Source organism: Hemiscyllium ocellatum, chromosome 44 (assembly GCF_020745735.1).
Source record: "Hemiscyllium ocellatum isolate sHemOce1 chromosome 44, sHemOce1.pat.X.cur, whole genome shotgun sequence".
Classification (NCBI taxonomy): domain Eukaryota; kingdom Metazoa; phylum Chordata; class Chondrichthyes; order Orectolobiformes; family Hemiscylliidae; genus Hemiscyllium; species Hemiscyllium ocellatum.
The window spans coordinates 9423459-9443970 of NC_083444.1; the positions used below are offsets into that span (position 1 = coordinate 9423459).

The 20512-nt window shown below is 47.3% G+C and overlaps 1 protein-coding gene across 2 annotated transcripts in view; it reads right to left on the minus strand.

The window, feature by feature from the left end:
- Nucleotides 1-11266: 11266 nt before the first annotated feature.
- Nucleotides 11267-20512, minus strand: part of LOC132835291 (chloride channel protein ClC-Kb-like) — an 83241-nt gene continuing 73995 nt past the window's right edge. For both annotated transcript variants that reach the window (XM_060854711.1, XM_060854710.1), the window contains 2 exons: nucleotides 18590-18676; nucleotides 11267-13003 (listed from right to left, as the gene is read on the minus strand). In XM_060854711.1, the coding sequence (XP_060710694.1) occupies nucleotides 12884-13003; nucleotides 18590-18676 (207 nt within the window). In that variant the 3' untranslated portion in view covers nucleotides 11267-12883. The remainder of the gene's footprint in view (nucleotides 13004-18589; nucleotides 18677-20512) is intronic.

A 20512-nucleotide genomic window follows, 5' to 3' on the forward strand; every position in this document is an offset into this window, starting at 1 on the left:
CGCTCACGTGACTCGCCTTCCGCCCCGCCCCTGCGCCACGTCATCCCCGCCAGCGCCCAGCCGCGGAGTACCACGTGACGCGTGGCTGTCGTTTCCCGCCAATGCCCTCCACGTGCTCCTCCTCCCTTGGGGTGGCACCACACAGGAGCTCAGGGGCATCATTGTCTTGGGTGTGACACTCACTGAGCCAACCCCACTCCACCCACCCTCCACTGACCTACCTCACCCTCAACAAAGAAGGCCAGTCCATGGCTCAATGATGGCATCAACTTGGGTTCTTCATGCCAACCTGTACAACACTCCAGGGTGGAGTAGTGGGGGCAGGACCCTTCTTGAGCTATTGGGAACAAAGGAACTTTGGCTTCCCTTCCTTTCTAGCTGAAAAATGTGTTGCTGGTTAAAGCACAGCGGGTCAGGCAGCATCCAAGGAACAGGAAATTCGACGTTTCAGGCATAAGCCCTTCATCAGGAATGAGGAGAGTATGCCAAGCGGGCTAAGATAAAAGGTAAGGAGGAGGGACTTGCGGGAGGGGCGATGGAGATGTGATAGGTGGAAGGAGGTCAAGGTGAGGGTGATAGGCCGGAGTGGGGTGGGGGCGGAGAGGTCAGGAAGAAGATTGCAGGTTAGGAGGGCGGTGCTGAGTTCAAGGGAATCGACTGAGACAAGGTGGGGGGAGGGGAAATGAGGAAACTGGAGAAATCTGAGTTCCCTTTCTTTGTATGCCGCCTGTTAAGACAGAGCGTGGTGGTTGATTGGAAATATTCATGCTGGAGTTCAGCGACTATTCGGGTACCGCATGGGTCCACTGCTGTTGGTCATTTTCATAAATGATCTGGATGAGGGCATAGAAGGATGGGTTAGTAAAGTTGCAGATGACACTAAGGTCAGATGACTTGTGGATGGGGACAAAGGATGTTGTAGGTTACAGAGATACATAGGTAAGCTGCAGAGCTGGGCGGAGAGGTGGCAAATGGAGTTTAATGTGGAAAGGTGTGAGGTGATTCACTTTGGAAGGAGTAACAATGATAAGAACATAAAAGTGTGATAAGACCATGAGAAATAAAAGCAGGAGGCGACCATTCAGCCACTCCTGCCTGCTTCACCATTCAATAGGATCACGGCTGATCTGACAGTCCTCACATCGACTTCCTTTGATTTCCTGACTGGCCAAGAATCTGTCTACCTCAGCCTTAAATATGCAAGGGATGGACAAGTTGTTGCCACATCAAATGACTGACCAGTTCTATGCCAATGCAGCAGTCTAACACCAAACTGAAACGTGTGGGAGGGCTGTGATACCCCATAATGCCCTCTTTTAAATCAGACATTAAACTTCTAAAATGTGAAAAACAGCAGGTTCAAAAGAAGAGGCAAATCTAACTTGGAACATTGCTGAGATTTTACAGCACATTCTGTTTTTATTTCAGATTTCCAGCATCCACAGCATTCTGCTTTCACTATAGGCATTAAATTTGCTTCTCATCACAAGTAGACTCGAGAATTTCAAGAGGTGTGGAGGGAACTTCAGAATCTAACTCAGCACAATCAGGCATTAAATCTGAGGATCTTAAAGTAGAAACAGACAAGTTATATAACACACCTTCCCCACTGGGTGTTGCCAATGCAGAACGTATAAAGAGTTAGATTTTAGCTCAATTAGCCATTTTAAATATGTGTTCAATTTCAGATATAAACATACACACAGCTTGGCAAGAGCATAAATAAAATACGCAAAACAAAACACTCGGTGCTAGTTCCAGAGGAAAAAAATGAGGGCTACAGATGCTGGAGATCAGTGTCGAGAGTGTGGTGCTGGAAAAGCACAGCAGGTCAGACAGCATCCGAGGAGCAGGAGAATTGACGTTCGTCCGGGCTTATGCCCAAAACATCGATTCTCCTGCTCCTCAGATGCTGCCTGGCCTGCTGTGCTTTTCCAGTGCCACATTCTCGACTCATTATTTTCCAGAGGGACAGAATTGAAAATTAAGAAGGCTGGTCTAAGCCAGTATAAAGCCTTGGTTAGTCCATGCTGTGAATGGAGTTCTGGCTGCCATTGTGATGATGCTGTGAATTTAAAAAAGTTATTTCGTCCTGATTTTGTTTTGAAGAGTGGTTGTAAGCCAGAGCTGTGGAGCAGTCTACCAGAACAACTAAACAGTTCGGGAGGCTTTGTTTTTTTTTTAAAACAACCTGAATTGGTGTGGCCAGCTCTCACAGATTAGGATTTCTGGATTTTGGTTTTGTCAGTAACATCAGAAGCTATTGGGATCTCTATGACTTGGAGATGCCGGTGTTAGACTGGGGTGTACAAAGTTAAAAATCACACACTAGGGTACAGTCCAACAGGTTTATTTGGAAGCACAGGCTTTCAAAGCGCAGCTCCTTCATCAGCTGGTTGGGATCTCAACGGAGTTGGAAGCTTCAGTGAATGTCTCCTGGTTACTCCTCTGAATTTTCTCTTGATGTTTTTTTCCTCCTAGACTGGAGAACTGCATGTGAGAATCTGTGTCTGTTTCTTTCTTTCTTACCAAGGGCTGTGTTTGTGGGATGTTACTGTATTGGAACAGTTAATTAGTAATAGTCACTGTATGTATGTCTGTTAAGTTTTCCGATACAGTTAAGTTATTCAAAATTCCTCTTTCTTTGTTTGTATTTTAACTATAGTGTTAAAATAAATTGTGTCTTGCTTAACACGGAGAAGTTGGACCAGTCGCATTGCATCTGGAAAATGGCATTTCACATTTCCCTGTAAAAATATCAAAATGTTTGGGTCTACGCTACCTTCTTAACATACTTTGAGGGGGTCTGGTCCCTAACACCATCTTCTGAAAGCATAAAGAGCCACTGGAGAATACATAGAGAAGATTTACAAGAACAATGCCAGAAATGTATGTATGACAGCAGATCTGTTTAGCGAGAAGACGGCGAGCGTGACCTACAAGGGACAGAGAGAACATTTCCTTTGTGGGGAATCTCATATTGATGACCTTGAGCACTCCTCAAGGTCGTCGATATGAGGTAGAATAAAAAGCAAACTCCCTTGGGACTACTGTGGGATGTTGACATCACTGGCAAGACCACCATTTGATGCCCAACCCTCATTGCCCTTGAAGTGGGTACCTCGTTGGATCATTTCAGAGGGCAGTGAAGAGTCAACCATTTTGCTGCAGATCCGGAGTCACATTTAGGGCAGACCAGACGAGGATGGCAGATTCCCTAAAAGGCATCAGTCAATCTCATGTATTGTTTATGACAATAGTGTTGTCACCATTATTGAAACTGTCTTTCAAGTACAGATTTATAAATTGAATTTAAATTTCAGTAGTTGTTCTGTTGGGATTTGATTGAATGACCATAGAGCCTTAGCATGGGCTACAGGTTTTAGTAACCTAGGAACAGTGCCAGTACACCACCATATTGCATGATTGTGTAATTCAGAAGAAACCCCTTTGCCAGAGACAAGTAAACGTCCTGATGGCCACCTTTGCAAGCAGCTGCATATGGCCAAACATAGACCCTCAGTATGCACATACCAAGTGTCGCTACGTACTGAGGTTTTACCTATCCCCGGTGTTGTGATGGATGGGTCTGGCCTCATTGCTGCGGAATGCTGGAAGTAGTTCTGTTTCACCTGACCTTCGTGGAGAAATTTGCAAAGCAAAATACCTTTGACCACAAGTCCATCAGGAAGTAGTCAGCACCTAGCATCCTCGAGACGTTGTTGGAAGAGGAGAGGGTGGATTCTGTCGGGACGTTCCCTGAGCAGACTCTCAAAGGCATTTGACATAAAGCATCATCGCCAGAACTTTCCAAAAAGCACCATTGCTTGGCTGGTGGTGAGAAGGCCACTACCTGTGAGATCCTTCATTTATGCCCAGACTCTCTGTGCCACCGTGCACTGCCCTCAAAGTGGCTGTTGGGGATGGGGAGGGGATGTGGTGGAGGATGGCGGATAGAGACTGTCACACATCTCCTCTGGACTGTGCCTTTGCAAAAGAGACCTGGACAGAAATGCAGTGGTGTTTGTCAGGGTTTGTCCCGAGCAGCTCCGTGACGCAGGACTCGGTGCTCTACCGTTGTTTCCTCAGGAAGTATGGCTGGAGGGTCATCAACTTGGTGAAAGCCATTCTTTGGTCCACCCAAAAATTGTTCGTTATTCAGAGCAAAGAATCAAAGAGTGCTGTGTTGGAAAGGTACAGTCGGTCAGGCAGCATCCGAGGAGCAGGAGAATCGACGTTTCAGGCAAAAGCTCTTCATCAGGAATGTGCTTTCCAGCACCACACTTTGTGACTATGATTTCCAGCATCTACTGTCCTCACTTGCTTCCAGAGCAAGGAGTTGATCCCAACTGGGTGTTGCAGACTGGCATCTTCCAGGGTCCAGGATTACATGCTGAGGGACGCACTACGATTTTATTTAATTTATTATTGTCACATGTACCAAAGTACAATGAACAGTTTTGTTTTGCATGCAGTATAGCAGATCATTTTCATACAAAGACACCAAGGTCACGGGGTGATTGAACAGAGCAAGGAATACAAAGTTATAGCTGCAAAGAAGGTGCACAAAAAACAAAATCAACATTAGATCTGAAATTTTGAGATGTCCATCCAAAAGACTAATAACAGCTGTTCTTGAACCTACTGCTTTTGTATCTTCTGTCTGATGGAGGGGGCTTGAAGAGATTATTACTGGGCTGCCTTACCATGGCAACGAGAAGTGTCGATGAAGTCAACGGATGAAAGGTTGGCTTGTGTGATCACAACTGACTGTCGTTTCTTACGGTCCTGGGCAGAGCAGTTATTGTACCAAGGCATGATGCATTCACATAGACTGCTTTCTGTAGAGCATCTGTAAAAGTTGGAGAGGGTCCTTATGGACATGCCAAATTTCCTTAGCCTCCTGAGAAAGAAGAGGTCGTTGCGCCTTCTTGATCGTCGCATCGACGTGAGCAGTATAGGGCAGGTTGTTGGTGATTGTCACTGCTAGGAATATGATGCTCTCCACCATCCCCACCTCAGCTCCATTGATGTAGATAAGGTCTGGGGCAGCCGCTGACAAGGCACAGTGGCCAAAGACCATCACCTGAGATCTTTCAGCCAAAATTGAATGGGGCTGCATTCAGTTATTGAAGCATTCCTCAAATATATGTAGGTCGTATCTTGCACAAGTAAAAGAGTCTGTTTGCTGGATGGAGTCAAACTCCAATGTTTATTTGTTTCTTCATATTCTACTGTACAGAACCAAACTGCTTCAGTGACTCTGTGTGTGTGTGTGTGAGTGTGCATGTGTGTGTGTGTGCGCGCGCGCGCGCGCGCATGAGTGTATGTGTGTGTGTGTGCATGAGTGTGTGTATGTATGTGTGTGGTTGTATGTTTGTGTGTGTGTGTGTTTGTGTGTATGTGTGTGTGCGCGCATGAGTGTTTGTATGTGTGCGAGTGTGTGTGCATATGTGTGTGTGTGTGTGTGCATGCGTGTTTGTATGTGTGAGAGTGTGTGTGCATGCGTGTGTGTGTATGTATGTACAGAGATTATATTTATGAATAAAATATATTTTGGAACGAAAGGCAAACCTAGTGATTAGTAAAAATGTGGCACTCATTCCTTTAGGAAATGGTTGAGGCAAATAACTTAGTTGCATTTCAGGGGACAAGGAGACAAGTACATTATGAGAATTAGTGTAACAGATTTAAATGTGGGAAGCTGAGAGGGGCTCAAGTGGAACGTAAAAACCCAGCAAGGATGTTTTGGGCTGAATGGCCTCCTCCACTACCAGAGATCCTGTGCAGAACTGTGATAGATTTTTGTGGGACTTAATTTGTGTTAATAAAGTTAGGATGCAGATCAACCAGTGAACGGGGGAGCAGGTTTGAGAGGTTACACCTGGTCCTGTGCTCAGACTGATAGGAGGCAGATAAATGTAATACCTGCAAAAGGTCAATAAAACATGATTTGCGCAGGCTTAGAAAATGCTGGAATGAAGTCCAGATCACAGAGAACATGATAATCAGGCAAACACCTTGCATTGAGAAGGATTCTTTAAATCAAACCCATTCTGATAAAACTTACTTAGCTTCCTCTATCCATCCTGTCCCAACCCACCCACTCCCTCCTGCATTGTTTTGTATCTTCGTGATTTTCTAGTTGTAAGTATGGAAACATGAAAAAGGTATGGCACAGGCAGAGGATATCCAGCCTAACCCAACTACCAGTCTTGCTCCCATATCCCTATAGACATGATGTGGAGGAGCCAGTGTTGGACTGGGGTGGTCAAAGTTAAAGATCATAGGTTATAGTCCAACAGGTTTATTTGGAAGTACTAGCTTTCAGAGCACTGCTCCTAATTACCTGGTGAAGCAGCAGTGTTCTGAAAGCTAGTCCTTCCAAATAAACCTGTTGGACTATAATCTGGTGTTGTGTGATTTTTAACTATATCCCTATAGTTTAGAGCACAGAAAGTGAATATCTAAGAACTTTTTAAATGCGGTGAGTGTTCCAGCCTCAATCATCTTTTTGGACATTGGATTTCTAGATCCCCAACCTCTCAGTAAAACATTTCTCCTCAAATCTCCTCTAATCTTTATATATTAAATTGCCTTAAATCTATCACCAAAACTGATCTGGACCAGCCACATAAATGTTATGGCTACCAAGAGTAGACCAGAGTGCCGTGATTCTAAGGCAATTCACCGCCTGACTCCTGGAAGCCTGGCCAACATCCACAAGACATACATCAGGAGTGTGATGGAATATTTTCCATTTGCCTGGATGGGTGCAGCTCCAACAACACTCAAGAAGCTCAACGCCATCCGGGACAAAGCAGCCCACTTGATTGTACCACATCCACCATTGACACATGGTAGCAGCAGTGTGTTCCATCATCATGATGCATTTTAGCAACTCACCCAGGCTCATTTGGCAGCAACTTCCAATCCCACGACCTCTACCATCCAGAAGGACCAGGGCAGCAGAGCACCACCCCTTGCAAGCTCCCCTCTGAGCCACACACTATCCTGAATTGGAAATACATTGCTGTTTCTTCACCGTCACTGCATCAAAATCCTGGGACTCATTCCCTAGCTGCACTGTGCCAAATGGACTACAGCATTTCAAGAAGGTAGCTCACGATCATCTTCTCAAGAGCAATTAGAGATTAATAAGCACGGTGGCACAGTGGTTAGCACTGCTGCCTCACAGTGCCAGTAGACCTGGGTTCAATTCCCAACTCAGGTGGCTGACTGTGTGGAGTTTGCACGTTCTCCCCGTGTCTGCGTGGGTTTCCTCCGGGTGCTCCGGTTTCCTCCCACAGTCCAAAGATGTGCAGGTTAGGTGAATTGACCATGCTAAATTGCCCATAGTGTTAGGTAAAGGGGTAAATGTATGGGTGGGTTGTGCTTCGGCGGTCGGTGTGGACTTGTTGGGCCGAAGAGCCTGTTTCCACACTGTAAGTAATCTAATCTAGAAATGTTGGCCCCGGCAGTAAAAATTTACCAGCTAATGACTCTCTCTGCTAAGGGAAACAGGTTCTTCCTATCCATTTTATTTCACACTATTCCAGATTGCCATTTTCTTTTAATTAAACCACTCACTATTTAATGGAAAATTGAACAATGCTCATCTTCTTTAATAACAGCTAAACCAATATCGTTTTACATAATTAAAGATATTTTTTATTAACCAATCAGGGTCTTGTACATCTCCAGGTTATAAAACAGGCAGATAATTATAATGATAGATTGTGCTAATTGGCATCAATCATTCCTGGAATTCCACTGCTGTCGGGAATGGGATTGCATCTACACTCAGATTATGTATTATGTAACTATTCCCTACTGGCTGTATTTCACTGGAAAAATTATCCTGCTTTTACTGGATGGCTTTGCTGCAGTTACTGTCATGACTTACATTTTTGTAAGGTGTCTAGACTGCTCTAGCATGTGGTTTTGTTTGTGACCGCTGCTTACCCGATGGGCCAAAGGGTCTTTGACCTCTCTGAACTCGATTAGAGTGGTGCTGGAAAAGCACAGCAGGTCAGGTAGCATCCGAGGAGCAAGAAAATCAACGTTTCGGGCAAAAGAACCGTCACACAAATCACAGTAACCTCATCTCTTTGATATTCAACAGCATTACCATTGTTGAATCTCCAATTATCAACATCTTGGGGATTGGCCAGGGGATTAGTACTGATCAGAAATGTAACGAAACCATCTGCCTAGATACTGTGGCTACAAGTGCAGGTGAAAGATTGGGAGCCCTTCAGTGTGTAAATGACTTCCTGTCTCCCCAGAAGCCCATCATTCTCACCATCTACCAGACAGAGGTCAGGAATATGCCTGGATGTTACTGGGACTTGAGGGTTTCAGCTATAGGGAGAGGCTGAACAGGTTGGGGCTATTTTGCTTAGAGTGTTGGAGGCTAAGGGATGACTTTATAGAGGCTTATAACATCATGAGGGACATGGGTAGAGTGAATAGCCAAAATCTTTTCCCCAGGGTAGGGGAGTCCAAAACTAGAGGGCATAGGTTTAAGGTGAGAGGGGAAAGATTTAAAAGGGACCTAAAGGGCAACTTTTTCAGGCAGAAGGTGGTACGTGTATAGAATGAGCTGCCAGAGGAAGTGGTGGAGGCTGGTACAATTGCAACATTTAAAAGGCACCTGGATGGGTATATGAATAGGAAGGGTTTGGAGGGATATGGGCCGGGTGCTGGCAGGTGGGACTAGATTAATTTAGGATATTTGGTCAGCATGGACGGGTTGGACTGAAAGGTCTGTTTCTGTGTTATGCATCTCCATGACTCGAGGACGAAGCAGCCCACTCGTACGGCACCACATCCACAAACATCTATTCCCACCACCAATGATGCATAATAGCAGCGGCGTGCACCAGTTCCAAGATTCACTGCAGAAACTTACCACAGCTCCTTCCATACCAAATTCCAAACTTGCAACTTTACAACCTAGAGAGAGAGAACAGCAGCGGATACATGGGAGCCCCAGCAACGACAGATTCCCTTCCAAGCCACACACCACCCTTCAGTGTCCCAGAACTCCCTTCCTAACAGTGCCATGCATTCTGCAACAGCTCAAGAAGACAGTTCACCAGCACCTTTTCCAGAGGCAATTGGGGATGGACAACAAATACTGGCCTAATCAACAATACCCACATCCCACTAATGAACTCTGGGAAATAAACAGACTTCAGAATAGATTGATTGCTGTGAGTTTTTCTATATATCTCTTAGTCATCAGTTGGCACACTGTTGTCAACAGATGTACTAGTGAGCTGGCCCTCAATTCACCAAAAGGCTGACTGAAAACGGGGTTGGTGAGCATTGTATTCACAATTTTGGCAGTCAGGGTAATTAAACCATTCGTATAAATCTCCTTTGAGAGCAGTTGTATCAGGGGTCCATACCAGAAAGCATTAAATTTTTGTTGTGACCAATTCCCTCTGCACGTCAACTCCAGGAAACAACTAACATTCCTTTTGCCCCACCACTACCTTCAAGGATCTTGGGAATTCATACAGGAAGCTAACACTGAATCAGTAAAAGGCTTTTCTAACGCATGAAAGTGTAAATTTATATTTTAAAAATTATTACAAAACTCACTCTAACCACAACTGGTGATGCAAACAACAGTGTCCTTCAACAATCTCCAAACTTCAACAGAGTGGAACATTTCTTCTCAAATCTCTCCTGATTTTTCTACCCATTACTTTCAATCTATCACCAAAACTGAACTGGATATCAATACTGTGGCTACCAAGTCTTTGTAATTCTGAGGCAATTCATTTCCTGAACTCCTCAAAACTACCAATGTCCAGACAGCAAAAAAGATGACAATTCATAGGGTTGACCAGCAAGAGTCAGGGAAACGAGTAAGGGACCCCTTTATCATTAAGACTGTATAAGATAGGAGCAGGAGACGGCCATTTTGTCCCTTGTTCTGCCATTCTATATGATCATGGCTCACCTGATTGTGGCCTCAATGTCACTTTCCCATCTGTCCCCCCATAAATCCTTAAAACTCCTGACCAGCAACAATCTGTTTAACTCAGCCTTGTACAGAACCGATGACTCGGCCTCAACCAGTCTCCAGAAGGTTCCACAGAGGAGAAGTTTGGAACTGTTTTGATGTTTGCTTACCATTGTTGGGTTAAAATCCGGGACGTCACTCCCTAACAGCACTATCTGGGTATCCCTAGCCCTCAAGGAATGCAGAAGATCAAGAAGACAGCTCACCACACACTTCCTGAAGGGCAATTAGGGCAGGCATTAAGTGCTGACCCAGTCAGCATTGCCCACATCTCTCGAACAAATGAAACAATAATATTAACTACTCTCTGAGAAGAAATTTCCTCTAGCTCCAACGCAAACAGGAGGCTCCTTGTTTGGAAACAGTGTGGTACACTCTCCCAACGAGGGGAAACAGCATCTACCCAGTCCAGTTGATTCAGAATCCTATGCGTTTCAATAAAACCATCTGCCATTTTTCTAAACTCCAACAGCAGTTCCTCATAACCCTTCACCTCAACAGTCAGCCAATTGAAGGTTCGCCAAACTACATCCAGTGCAATTAGAAAGTTCTTGCAAAGAGCCAGTATAGGTCCGATGGGCCGAGTGGCTTCCTTCTGTGCTACATGATCCACCATGACTGCTTGCAGCTCAGTCTCGCACAATTTGGATGCGCAGTTCACGATGCCATCATTTGGAAATCCTATCCTGAAACCTGGACTGATCATTGAATCAAAAAATCCCTTCCACTTCCTCAAAAAAAAGTCTAAATTCCCAACTTTCTGTGGGAGTGTTTGTTACCCGTGTGAGAAGGTCAATATGACACAGGCATAGTGGACTGGGAATCAGAGTTCTGGATCAGTGGCGCTGGAAGAGCACAGCAGTTCAGGCAGCATCCAACGAGCAGCGAAATCGACGTTGGAATCAGAGTTATTCACTGCGGAATTACCAACCTCTGATCTGTTCTTGTAGCCACAGTGTTCATATGGCTGGTCCAGTTCAGTTTCTGGGTCAATGGTAGCCCCGTTGAGAGTCGAGGATTCTGTGACAACCACACCACTGAATGTCAAGACCTGGAAGTACCAGTGTTGGACTGGGGTGAACAAAGTTAAAAATCACATAACACCAGGCTATAGTCCAACAGGTTTAGCACTAGCTTTCAGAACGCCATTCCTTCATCAGGTTAAATAACCACCTGATGAAGGAGCAGCGCTCTGAAAGTTAGTGCATCCAAATAAACCTGTTGGATTATAACCTGGTGTTGTGTGATTTTTAATTGAATGTCGAGGGGGGGGATCGATGATTAGATTCTCTTTTGCTGGCCACCTTCAGTCCAGGTCAGGATATTGACCAGGTCATGCCCCCTGTGGACGTGGAGTGCTCCTGTAACTGGGGAATGGAACTAAACGGCGGCACGGTGGCACAGTGGTTAGCACTGCTGCCTCACAGCGCCTGAGACCCGGGTTCAATTCCCGACTCAGGCGACTGACTGTGTGGAGTTTGCACGTTCTCCCCGTGTCTGTGTGGGTTTCCTCCGGGTGCTCCGGTTTCCTCCCACGGTCCAAAGATGTGCAGGTCAGGTGAATTGGCCATGCTAAATTGCCCGTAGTGTTAGGTAAGGGGTAAATGTAGGGGTATGGGTGGGTTGCGCTTCGGCGGGTCGGTGTGGACTTGTTGGGCCGAAGGGCCTGTTTCCACACTGTAAGAAATCTAATCTAAACACTGCATGTGATCACCAGCCGAAGGTACCCACCCTCAGACCTGGTGGGAAGGCCGCTGATGGAGAAGCTGAAGATGGAACCTCACCCTGACCAGCTCCTGCAGCAATGGGATGGAGCCAACCGACCTCCAACAACCACAACCATTTTCTTTTTGTTCAATCCATCCAGCAGAGAGTCGCCACTGAATTCAATGATAGAATTTAGCTGCACTTTTGATCGAGAGCTGGATGGAGAAACAGTGTCACCGTGTGGCAAGACTGAGAACAGCAAGCACTACAACAACATCTTGCATCTTAGCAGCACCTCCAACAGAATGGAGGGAGGAAAGCTCAGATTCCGACGGGCAAAGGCGTGCTTGTTGACAGGGGAGGGATGAAGTGGGAGATGTGGCGTTGGCGGCACCGTGGCTCAGTGGTTAGCACTGCTGCTTCACGGCACCAGGGACCCGGGTTCAATTCCACCCTCGGGAGACTGGCTGTGTGGAGTTTGCATGCTCTTCCCATGTCTGTGTGGGTTTCCTCCGGTGTTTCCTCCCACAATCCAAAGATGTGCAGTTTAGGGTGGATTGGCCCCACTAATTGCCCATAGTGCCCAGGGATGTGCAGGTTAGGGTGGATTGGCCACACTAAGTTGCCCCATAGTGCCCAGGAATGTGCAGGTTAGGGTGGATTGGCCTCACTAATTGCCCATAGTGTCCAGGGATGTGCAGGTTAGGGTGGATTGGCCATGCTAAGTTACCCCATAGTGCCCAGGGATGTGTTAGTTAGGGTGGATTGACCACACTAAGTTGCCTATAGTGTCCAGGGATGTGCAGGTTAGGTGGGTTAGCCATGGGAAATGCAGGTTGCATGGATAGGGTAGGAGGATGGGTCTGGGAGGGTTGATGTGACTCAATGGGCTGAATGGTCTGCTTCCACTCTGTAGAGAAACTATGATTCTATTCCAGAGACAGCGTTGGGGGAACAGGGGTAGAGAGAGGGCAGCTGGGTGGAATGCAAGAGGTGAACGATAGATTCATTAGTAACATGGTTTTCTCTGGCTTTTTCAGTAGTGGCTACTGTCAATGGGAAGGCAAAGTGATCACTCTAGCAGTGTTCAGATCAAGGAGATTCCAACATCCAGGCACTGCCACATTCCTTTGGCCTTCAGCTCTCCTTGGCACCTTCGTTGTGGATCAGGGTGATATTCTGAGGCAGGTCCTCCTCCTTGGAAAAGCTCCCCCTGGTAGAAGTCCCCTTCACACAGCTTTCAACCGCTGCCTTCAGCTGGAGAGAAGCATAAGGGAGTCACAACGAGTTGCAGCACTCCATGTGGCACAGTACTGGTGGGGACAGGTCTGTCCCTGTCTAACACTGGGGTAGAGTACTGATGGGGACAGGTCTGTCACTGTATACCACTGGGGTACAGTACTGGTGGGGACAGGTCTGTCCCTGTTTAACATTGGGGTACAGTACTGGTGGGGACAGGTCTGTCCCTGTCTAACACTGAGGTACAGTACTGGTGGGGACAGGTCTGTCACTGTATAACACTGGGGTACAGTACTGGTGGGGACAGGTCTGTCACTGTATTACACTGGGGTACAGTACTGGTGGGGACAGGTCTGTCAGTGTATAACACTGGGGTACAGTTCTGGTGGGGACAGGTCTATCTCTGTTTAACACTGGGGTACAGTACTGGTGGGGACAGGTCTGTCCCTGTCTAACACTGGGGTACAGTACTGGTGGGGACAGGTCTGTCACTGTATAACACTGGGGTACAGTTCTGGTGGGGACAGGTCTATCCCTGTATAACACTGGGGTACAGTACTGGTGGGGACAGGTCTGTCCCTGTTTAACACTGGGGTACAGTACTGGTGGGGACAGGTCTGTCCCTGTCTAACACTGGGGTACAGTACTGGTGGGGACTGGTCTGTCACTGTCTAACACTGGGGTACAGAACTGGTGGGGACAGGTCTGTCACTGTCTAACACTGGGGTACAGTACTGGTGGGGACAGGTCTGTTGCTGTATAACACTGGGATGCAGTACTGGTGGGGACAGGTCTGTCCCTGTCTAACACTGGGGTATAGTACTGGTGTGAACAGGTCTGTCACTGTATAACACTGGGGTACAGTACTGGTGGGGACAGGTCTGTCCCTGTCTAACACTGGGGTACAGTACTGGTGGGGACAGGTCTGTCACTGCATAACACTTGGGTACAGTACTGGTGAGGACAGGTCTGTCATTGTACAACTCAGTGGGGCACAGTACTGGTGGGGACAGGTCTGTCCCTGTCTAACACTGGGGTACAGTACTGGTGGGGACAGGTCAGTCACTGTGTATCACTGGGGTACAGTACTGGTGAGGACAGGTCTGTCACTGTTTAACACTGGGGTACAGTACTGGTGGGGACAGGTCTGTCACTGTATAACACTGGGGTACAGTACTGATAGGGACAGATCTGTCACTGTATAACACTGGGGTACAGTACTGGTGAGGACAGGTCTGTCACTGTATAACACTGGGGTACAGTACTGGTGGGGACAGGTCTGTCACTGTATAACACTGGGGTACAGTACTGGTGGGGACAGGTCTGTCCCTGTTTAACACTGGGGTACAGTACTGGTGGGGACAGGTCTGTCCCTGTCTAACACTGGGGTACAGTACTGGTGGGGACAGGTCTGTCACTGTATAACACTGGGGTACAGTACTGGTGGGGACAGGTCTGTCCCTGTCTAACACTGGGGTACAGTACTGGTGGAGACAGGTCTGTCACTATATAACACTGGGGTACAGTACTGGTGGGGAAAAGTCTGTCACTGTATAACACTGGGGTACAGTACTGGTGGGGACAGGTCTGTTGCTGTATAACACTGGGATGCAGTACTGGTGGGGACAGGTCTGTCCCTGTCTAACACTGGGGTATAGTACTGGTGTGAACAGGTCTGTCACTGTATAACACTGGGGTACAGTACTGGTGGGGACAGGTCTGTCCCTGTCTAACACTGGGGTACAGTACTGGTGGGGACAGGTCTGTCACTGCATAACACTTGGGTACAGTACTGGTAGGGACAGGTCTGTCATTGTACAACTCAGTGGGGCACAGTACTGGTGGGGACAGGTCTGTCCCTGTCTAACACTGGGGTACAGTACTGGTGGGGACAGGTCAGTCACTGTGTATCACTGGGGTACAGTACTGGTGGGGACAGGTCTGTCACTGTTTAACACTGGGGTACAGTACTGGTGGGGACAGGTCTGTCACTGTATAACACTGGGGTACAGTACTGATAGGGACAGATCTGTCACTGTGTAACACTGGGGTACAGTACTGGTGAGGACAGGTCAGTCACTATATAGTACTGGGGTACAGTACTGGTGGGGACAGGTCTGTCACTGTATAAAACTGGGGTACAGTACTGGTGAGGACAGGTCAGTCACTATATAGTACTGGGGTACAGTACTGGTGAGGACAGGTCAGTCACTATATAGTACTGTGGTACAGTACTGGTGGGAACAGGTCTGTCACTGTATAACACTGGGGTACAGTACTGGTGAGGACAGGTCAGTCACTATATAGTACTGGGGTAAAGTACTGGTGGGGACAGGTCAGTCACTATATAACACTGGGGTACAGTACTGGTGGGGACAGGTCTGTCACTATATAACACTGGGGTACAGTACTGGTGGGGACAGGTCTGTCATTGTATAACTCAGTGGGGCACAGTACTGGTGGGGACAGGTCTGTCCCTGTCTAACACTGGGGTACAGTACTGGTGGGGACAGGTCAGTCACTGTGTATCACTGGGGTACAGTACTGGTGGGGACAGGTCTGTCGCTGTATAACACTGGGGTACAGTACTGGTGAGGACAGGTCAGTCACTATATAGTACAGGGGTACAGTACTGGTGGGGACAGGTCAGTCACTGTATAACACTGGGGTACAGTATTGGTGGGGACAGGTCAGTCACTGTATGACACTGGGGTACAGTACTGGTGGGGACTGGTCTGTCACTGTATCACACTGGGATACAGTACTGATGGGGACAGGTCTGTCACTGTCTAACACTGGGGTACAGTACTGGTGGTGACAGGTCTGTCACTGTATAACACTGGGTACAGTACTGGTGAGGACTGGTCTGTCACTGTATGACACTGGGGTACAGTACTGGTGGGGACTGGTCTGTCACTGTATAACACTGGGGTACAGTACTGGTGGGGACAGGTCTGTCACTGTATAACACTGGGGTACAGTACTGGTGGGGACAGGTCTGTCCCTGTCTAACACTGGTGTACAGTACTGGTGGGGACAGGTCTGTCACTGTATAACACTGGGGTACAGTACTGGTGGGGACAGGTCTGTCACTGTATAACAATGGGGTACAGTACTGGTGGGGACAGGTCTGTCACTGTATAACACTGGTGTACAGTACTGGTGGGGACAGGTCTGTCACTGTATAATACTGGGGTACAGTACTGGTGGGGACAGGTCTGTCCCTGTCTAACACTGGTGTACAGTACTTGTGCAGATGGGTCTGTCACTAAATACCTGATTAGGTTCTGTGAATTTATGCACTATGGTGTACATGAACTTGGCGAGGAGGTTGAACAAAAGCCATTTGACATGTTACAGCTGTATTGGGCTCTAGAAGTCTCTCGCACTGACCTCGATTGTTCGATTTTCAGGGATAGGACAGTCTAATCTCAGGTTGTGTGACACTCCTGTGCATCTCCACACCGGGAATGCTGTGGAAGAATGTCCGGCCAGCTGTAGAACTGCGTGTAATTTAAATTAACTGCAATACACCCCGATGCAGTCACAACCACCTCCAGCCATGCCGTGTCTGAAAACCTGTAGTTTGCTTTGTAAATTATTGTGTGATTGTCCATCCCGATCATTAACTCTTGATCTATCTCCATTACGCTCCCAAAGATTTGATTCAAATATTTCACTTGTACTCATCAGGACTGATGCAAATATTAGCAGTAGCAATTAGTTCTACTGCTTGAGAAAAGGGTACTCATTGTTTTGCAGGTTAACTCTAGTTGATGGAGGCATATTGTGTAAATATTGTCCCCATGCTTTTATTTAATTCAGAGAATGGAACTGGACATGGTCATTTCGCACAGGTCACCCTGTAGGAACATTCACAGTTTGTTTTAGATTACTTACAGTGTGGAAACAGGCCCTTCGGCCCAACAAGTCCACACCGACCCACCGAAGCGCAACCCACCCATACCCCTACATTTACCCTTATCTAACACGACGGGCAATTTAGCATGAACGATTCACCTGACCCCCACATCTTAGGACTGTGGGAGGAAACCCACGCAGACACGGGGAGAACGTGCAAACTCCACACAGTCAGTCACCTGAGGCGGGAATTGAACCCGGGTCTCTGGCGGTGTGAGGCAGTAGTGCTAACCACTGTGCCACCATGCCGCCCACCATATCAGACTGTATTCCACCTGATGCTGTCGTTCAGTGGGTAGCACATTTGCCTCTGAGACAGGTGACTGAGGTTTGAGTCCCAATCCAGAGACTCAGTTCTGGTTGCCCTGGATATTATTAAATTGGAGAGGGCTCGGAAAAGATTTACTGGGAAATTGGCAGGAATGGGGGGGGTCTGAGTTATAAAAATAGGCTGGGACGTTTTTCACTGGAGCATAGGAGGGGTGACCTTATAGAGGTTGATAAAATCATGAGGGGCATGGATAAGATGAACAGCACGGGTGGGGGAGTTCTAAACTAGGAGGCATAATTTTAAGGTGAGATGGGAAAGATTTAAAAAGGACATGGGGGCAACATTTTTTTTAAACACAGAGAGTGGTTTGTATGTGGAATGAGCTTCCAGAAGGAGTGGTGGATGCAGGTACAGTTACAACATTTAAAAAAGGGTGGCACAGTGGCTCAGTGGTTAGCACTGCTGCCTCACAACACCAGGGACCCAGCTTCAATTCCAGCCTCGGGTGACTGTCTGTATGGAGTTTGCACATTCTCCCAGTGTTTGCTCCGGTTTCCACTCACGGTCACAAAGATGTGCAGGTTAGGTGAATTGGCCACGCTAAATTGCCCAGAGTGTTCGGTGCATTAGTCAGGGTAAATATAGGGGAGGGGAATGGGTCTGGGTGGGTTACTCTTCAGAGGGTCGGTGTGGACTTGCTGGGGCTGAAGGGCTGTTTCCACACTGTAGAGGATCTAATTTAAAATACTTTTGGATCAGTGCATGAATAATCGAGAGCGTGGTGCTGGAAAAGCACAAAAGGTCAGGTAGCATCCGAGGAACAGGAGAATCGACGTTTTGGGCATAAGCCTTTCATCAGGACATGAATAGGAAAGGTTTGGAGGGATATGAGCCAAATGCAGGAACGTGGAACTAGTTTAGTTTGGGAACATGGACTGGTTGGGCCAAAGGGTCTGTTTCTGCGCTGTATGGCCCTATGACTTGACAACATTAGGGCTGACTGTCCTGGTTTGGAGTTGCTGCTGCTGCCTTTGGGATGACATTAAATGGAAGGCCCTGCCTAGTCTCTGAGATGGTTGTAAATAAACAATCCCCTAGCTGCTATTTGAAAGAAGAGCAAGTAAGTAGCCAGTCCTGTACTTCTCGTTCAGCATCAGTCATGACTTATCTTGTTGATATTGCACAGCTGTCTGCGAGATCTCACTGTGTACCAATAGCCTGCTCTGTTTCACACACTGTAGCAATAAAGCACCTCATGGGTGGCCACTGTAAGCCCTCTGAGGGCTCTAGAGATTGTGAGAGGCGATATACAAATGCAGGTTTTTCATTTTGCGAATCTCTACGATTTTGAATCACAGCATCTGGGGAAAGTCCCTGAGGGATGCAGGATACAGATGGCTGCCTTCCCTTACCTCTTTCAGAGCAACGACACCAACAAGTCTTCCAGTTGACGTCACGTAGGCTATCCTCAGTCCCAGGAGATTGAAGAGGTCATAACACTGAAATTAAAGGAGTGCTTTTATTCATTTATTTTTTTTAAAAAAGCAGATAAACAAAGTTCAACCGTCACCCGAATTGAGCGTTGCTGTTTGTTTGTCCAACACTTTTGTAGCTTCCATCTTATGTAAACCGTAATATATATGTCTTTGCTGTGACATTCTGTCATATCAACTCCCATTCATCCATCACTCCTGACAGACCTAGACTGGCTTACCCCTCCCTGACTTAATCCCCTTGCTCCTTTTGCAATTTCTTCCATCTCCACTCCCCCTCCAATGCGATGTGTCCAGTTCTAGCCTAACAACAGTCCACCATTGACGGCCATCCCCTCAGCTGCCTGGGTGCTGAAATTTTTCCCACTCTCTCTTCTCGTTGAAACCTCCTGCTTTTCACCACCTTTCCCGCCAGTTTCGGCAGACAGCACTCCCTGCGAAGCACCTTAATGACAGCTTCACAATTTTAAGGGCGCTACATCAATGCAAGTCGGCCTGAAGTTAATCAGTGACGGGTTGAAGGATTATGGGGAGCAGGCAGGAAATTAGAATTGGTGGCAAGATGAGATCAGTCTTGACTGTTTTAAACAGCACATCAAGCTCGAGGGGCAGAATTGCCTACTCCTGGTCTTGGTTTCTATGTTCTTGATGTATACCCAGACAGACGAAACCCATCTATCCCCCAGTTACACTGACATTGTACAGTGAACTTAAAAAGACAAGAGGGTGCCAGAGCCCCTACGGTGAGCGAAATTGTAAAATAATTATTTTTTGTAAAAACATTCTTTATTTATGAAATTTCTATAAGTACAGCTCAAAACAGAAAATGCTGGCGATCACAGTGGGTCAGGCAGCATCCACGGAGAGAGAGCAAGCTATGGTTTCGACTCTCGATGACTCTTCATCAGAGCTGATGGGAACTGTAGTGGGGGACAGCATTCCGGCAATAGTTGGGGGAAGAGGGTGGAATGGTGGGAGAGAAAGGGTGTTGAGAGTTCAGGTTAAGTGACTGGAATGTGAGAGTGGCAGAGCAATGGTGAGTCTAAAGACTGGAAAGGACAGGCAAGTCCCCCTGGGGGTGGGGGGAGGGGAGAGAGGACGGCACAGTGGCACGGTGGTTAGCACTGCTGCCTCACAGCACCAGAGACCTGGGTTCAGTTCCCACCTCAGACGACTGACTGTGTGGAGTTTGCACGTTCTCCCCGTGTCTGCGTGGGTTTCCTCCGGGTGCTCCGGTTTCCTTCCACAGTCCAAAGATGTGCGGGTCAGGTGAATTGGCCATGCTAAATTGCCTGTGGTGTTAGGTAAGGGGTAAATGTAGGGGTATGGGTGGGTTGCGCTTCGGCGGGTCGGTGTGGACTTGTTGGGCCGAAGGGCCTGTTTCCACACTGTAAGTAATCTAAAATACAAGGACAGAGCGTGCAACAAGCAAAGCTAAAAGAAAGGGAAGGAATGGGAGTGGGTTCTCAATCTGAAGGTGTTGAACTCAATATTAAGCTATAAAGTGCCTAGTCTGAAGATGAGATGTTTGCCTCTCAGTTTGTGCTATGACTCACCGGAACACTGCAGCATGCCGAAGACGGTCATGTGAACAGGACCCCGTGTTAAGATGACTGGCTACGATAAGGTCGGGGTCCTGTACTGGAGGTGTTCTGCAAAGCGGTCACCCAGTCTGAGTTTGGTTTCTCCAATGTAGAGTAGACCACATTGGGCGCAGTGAATGGAACGAACATGCGAATGGAGGAGGTGCAGGTGAGAAAACCCTGCTTCACCTGGGAAGACTGTTTAGGCCCTTGGGTGGTGAGCAGGGAGGAGGTAAAGGGGTACCTTGTGCAGTTACAA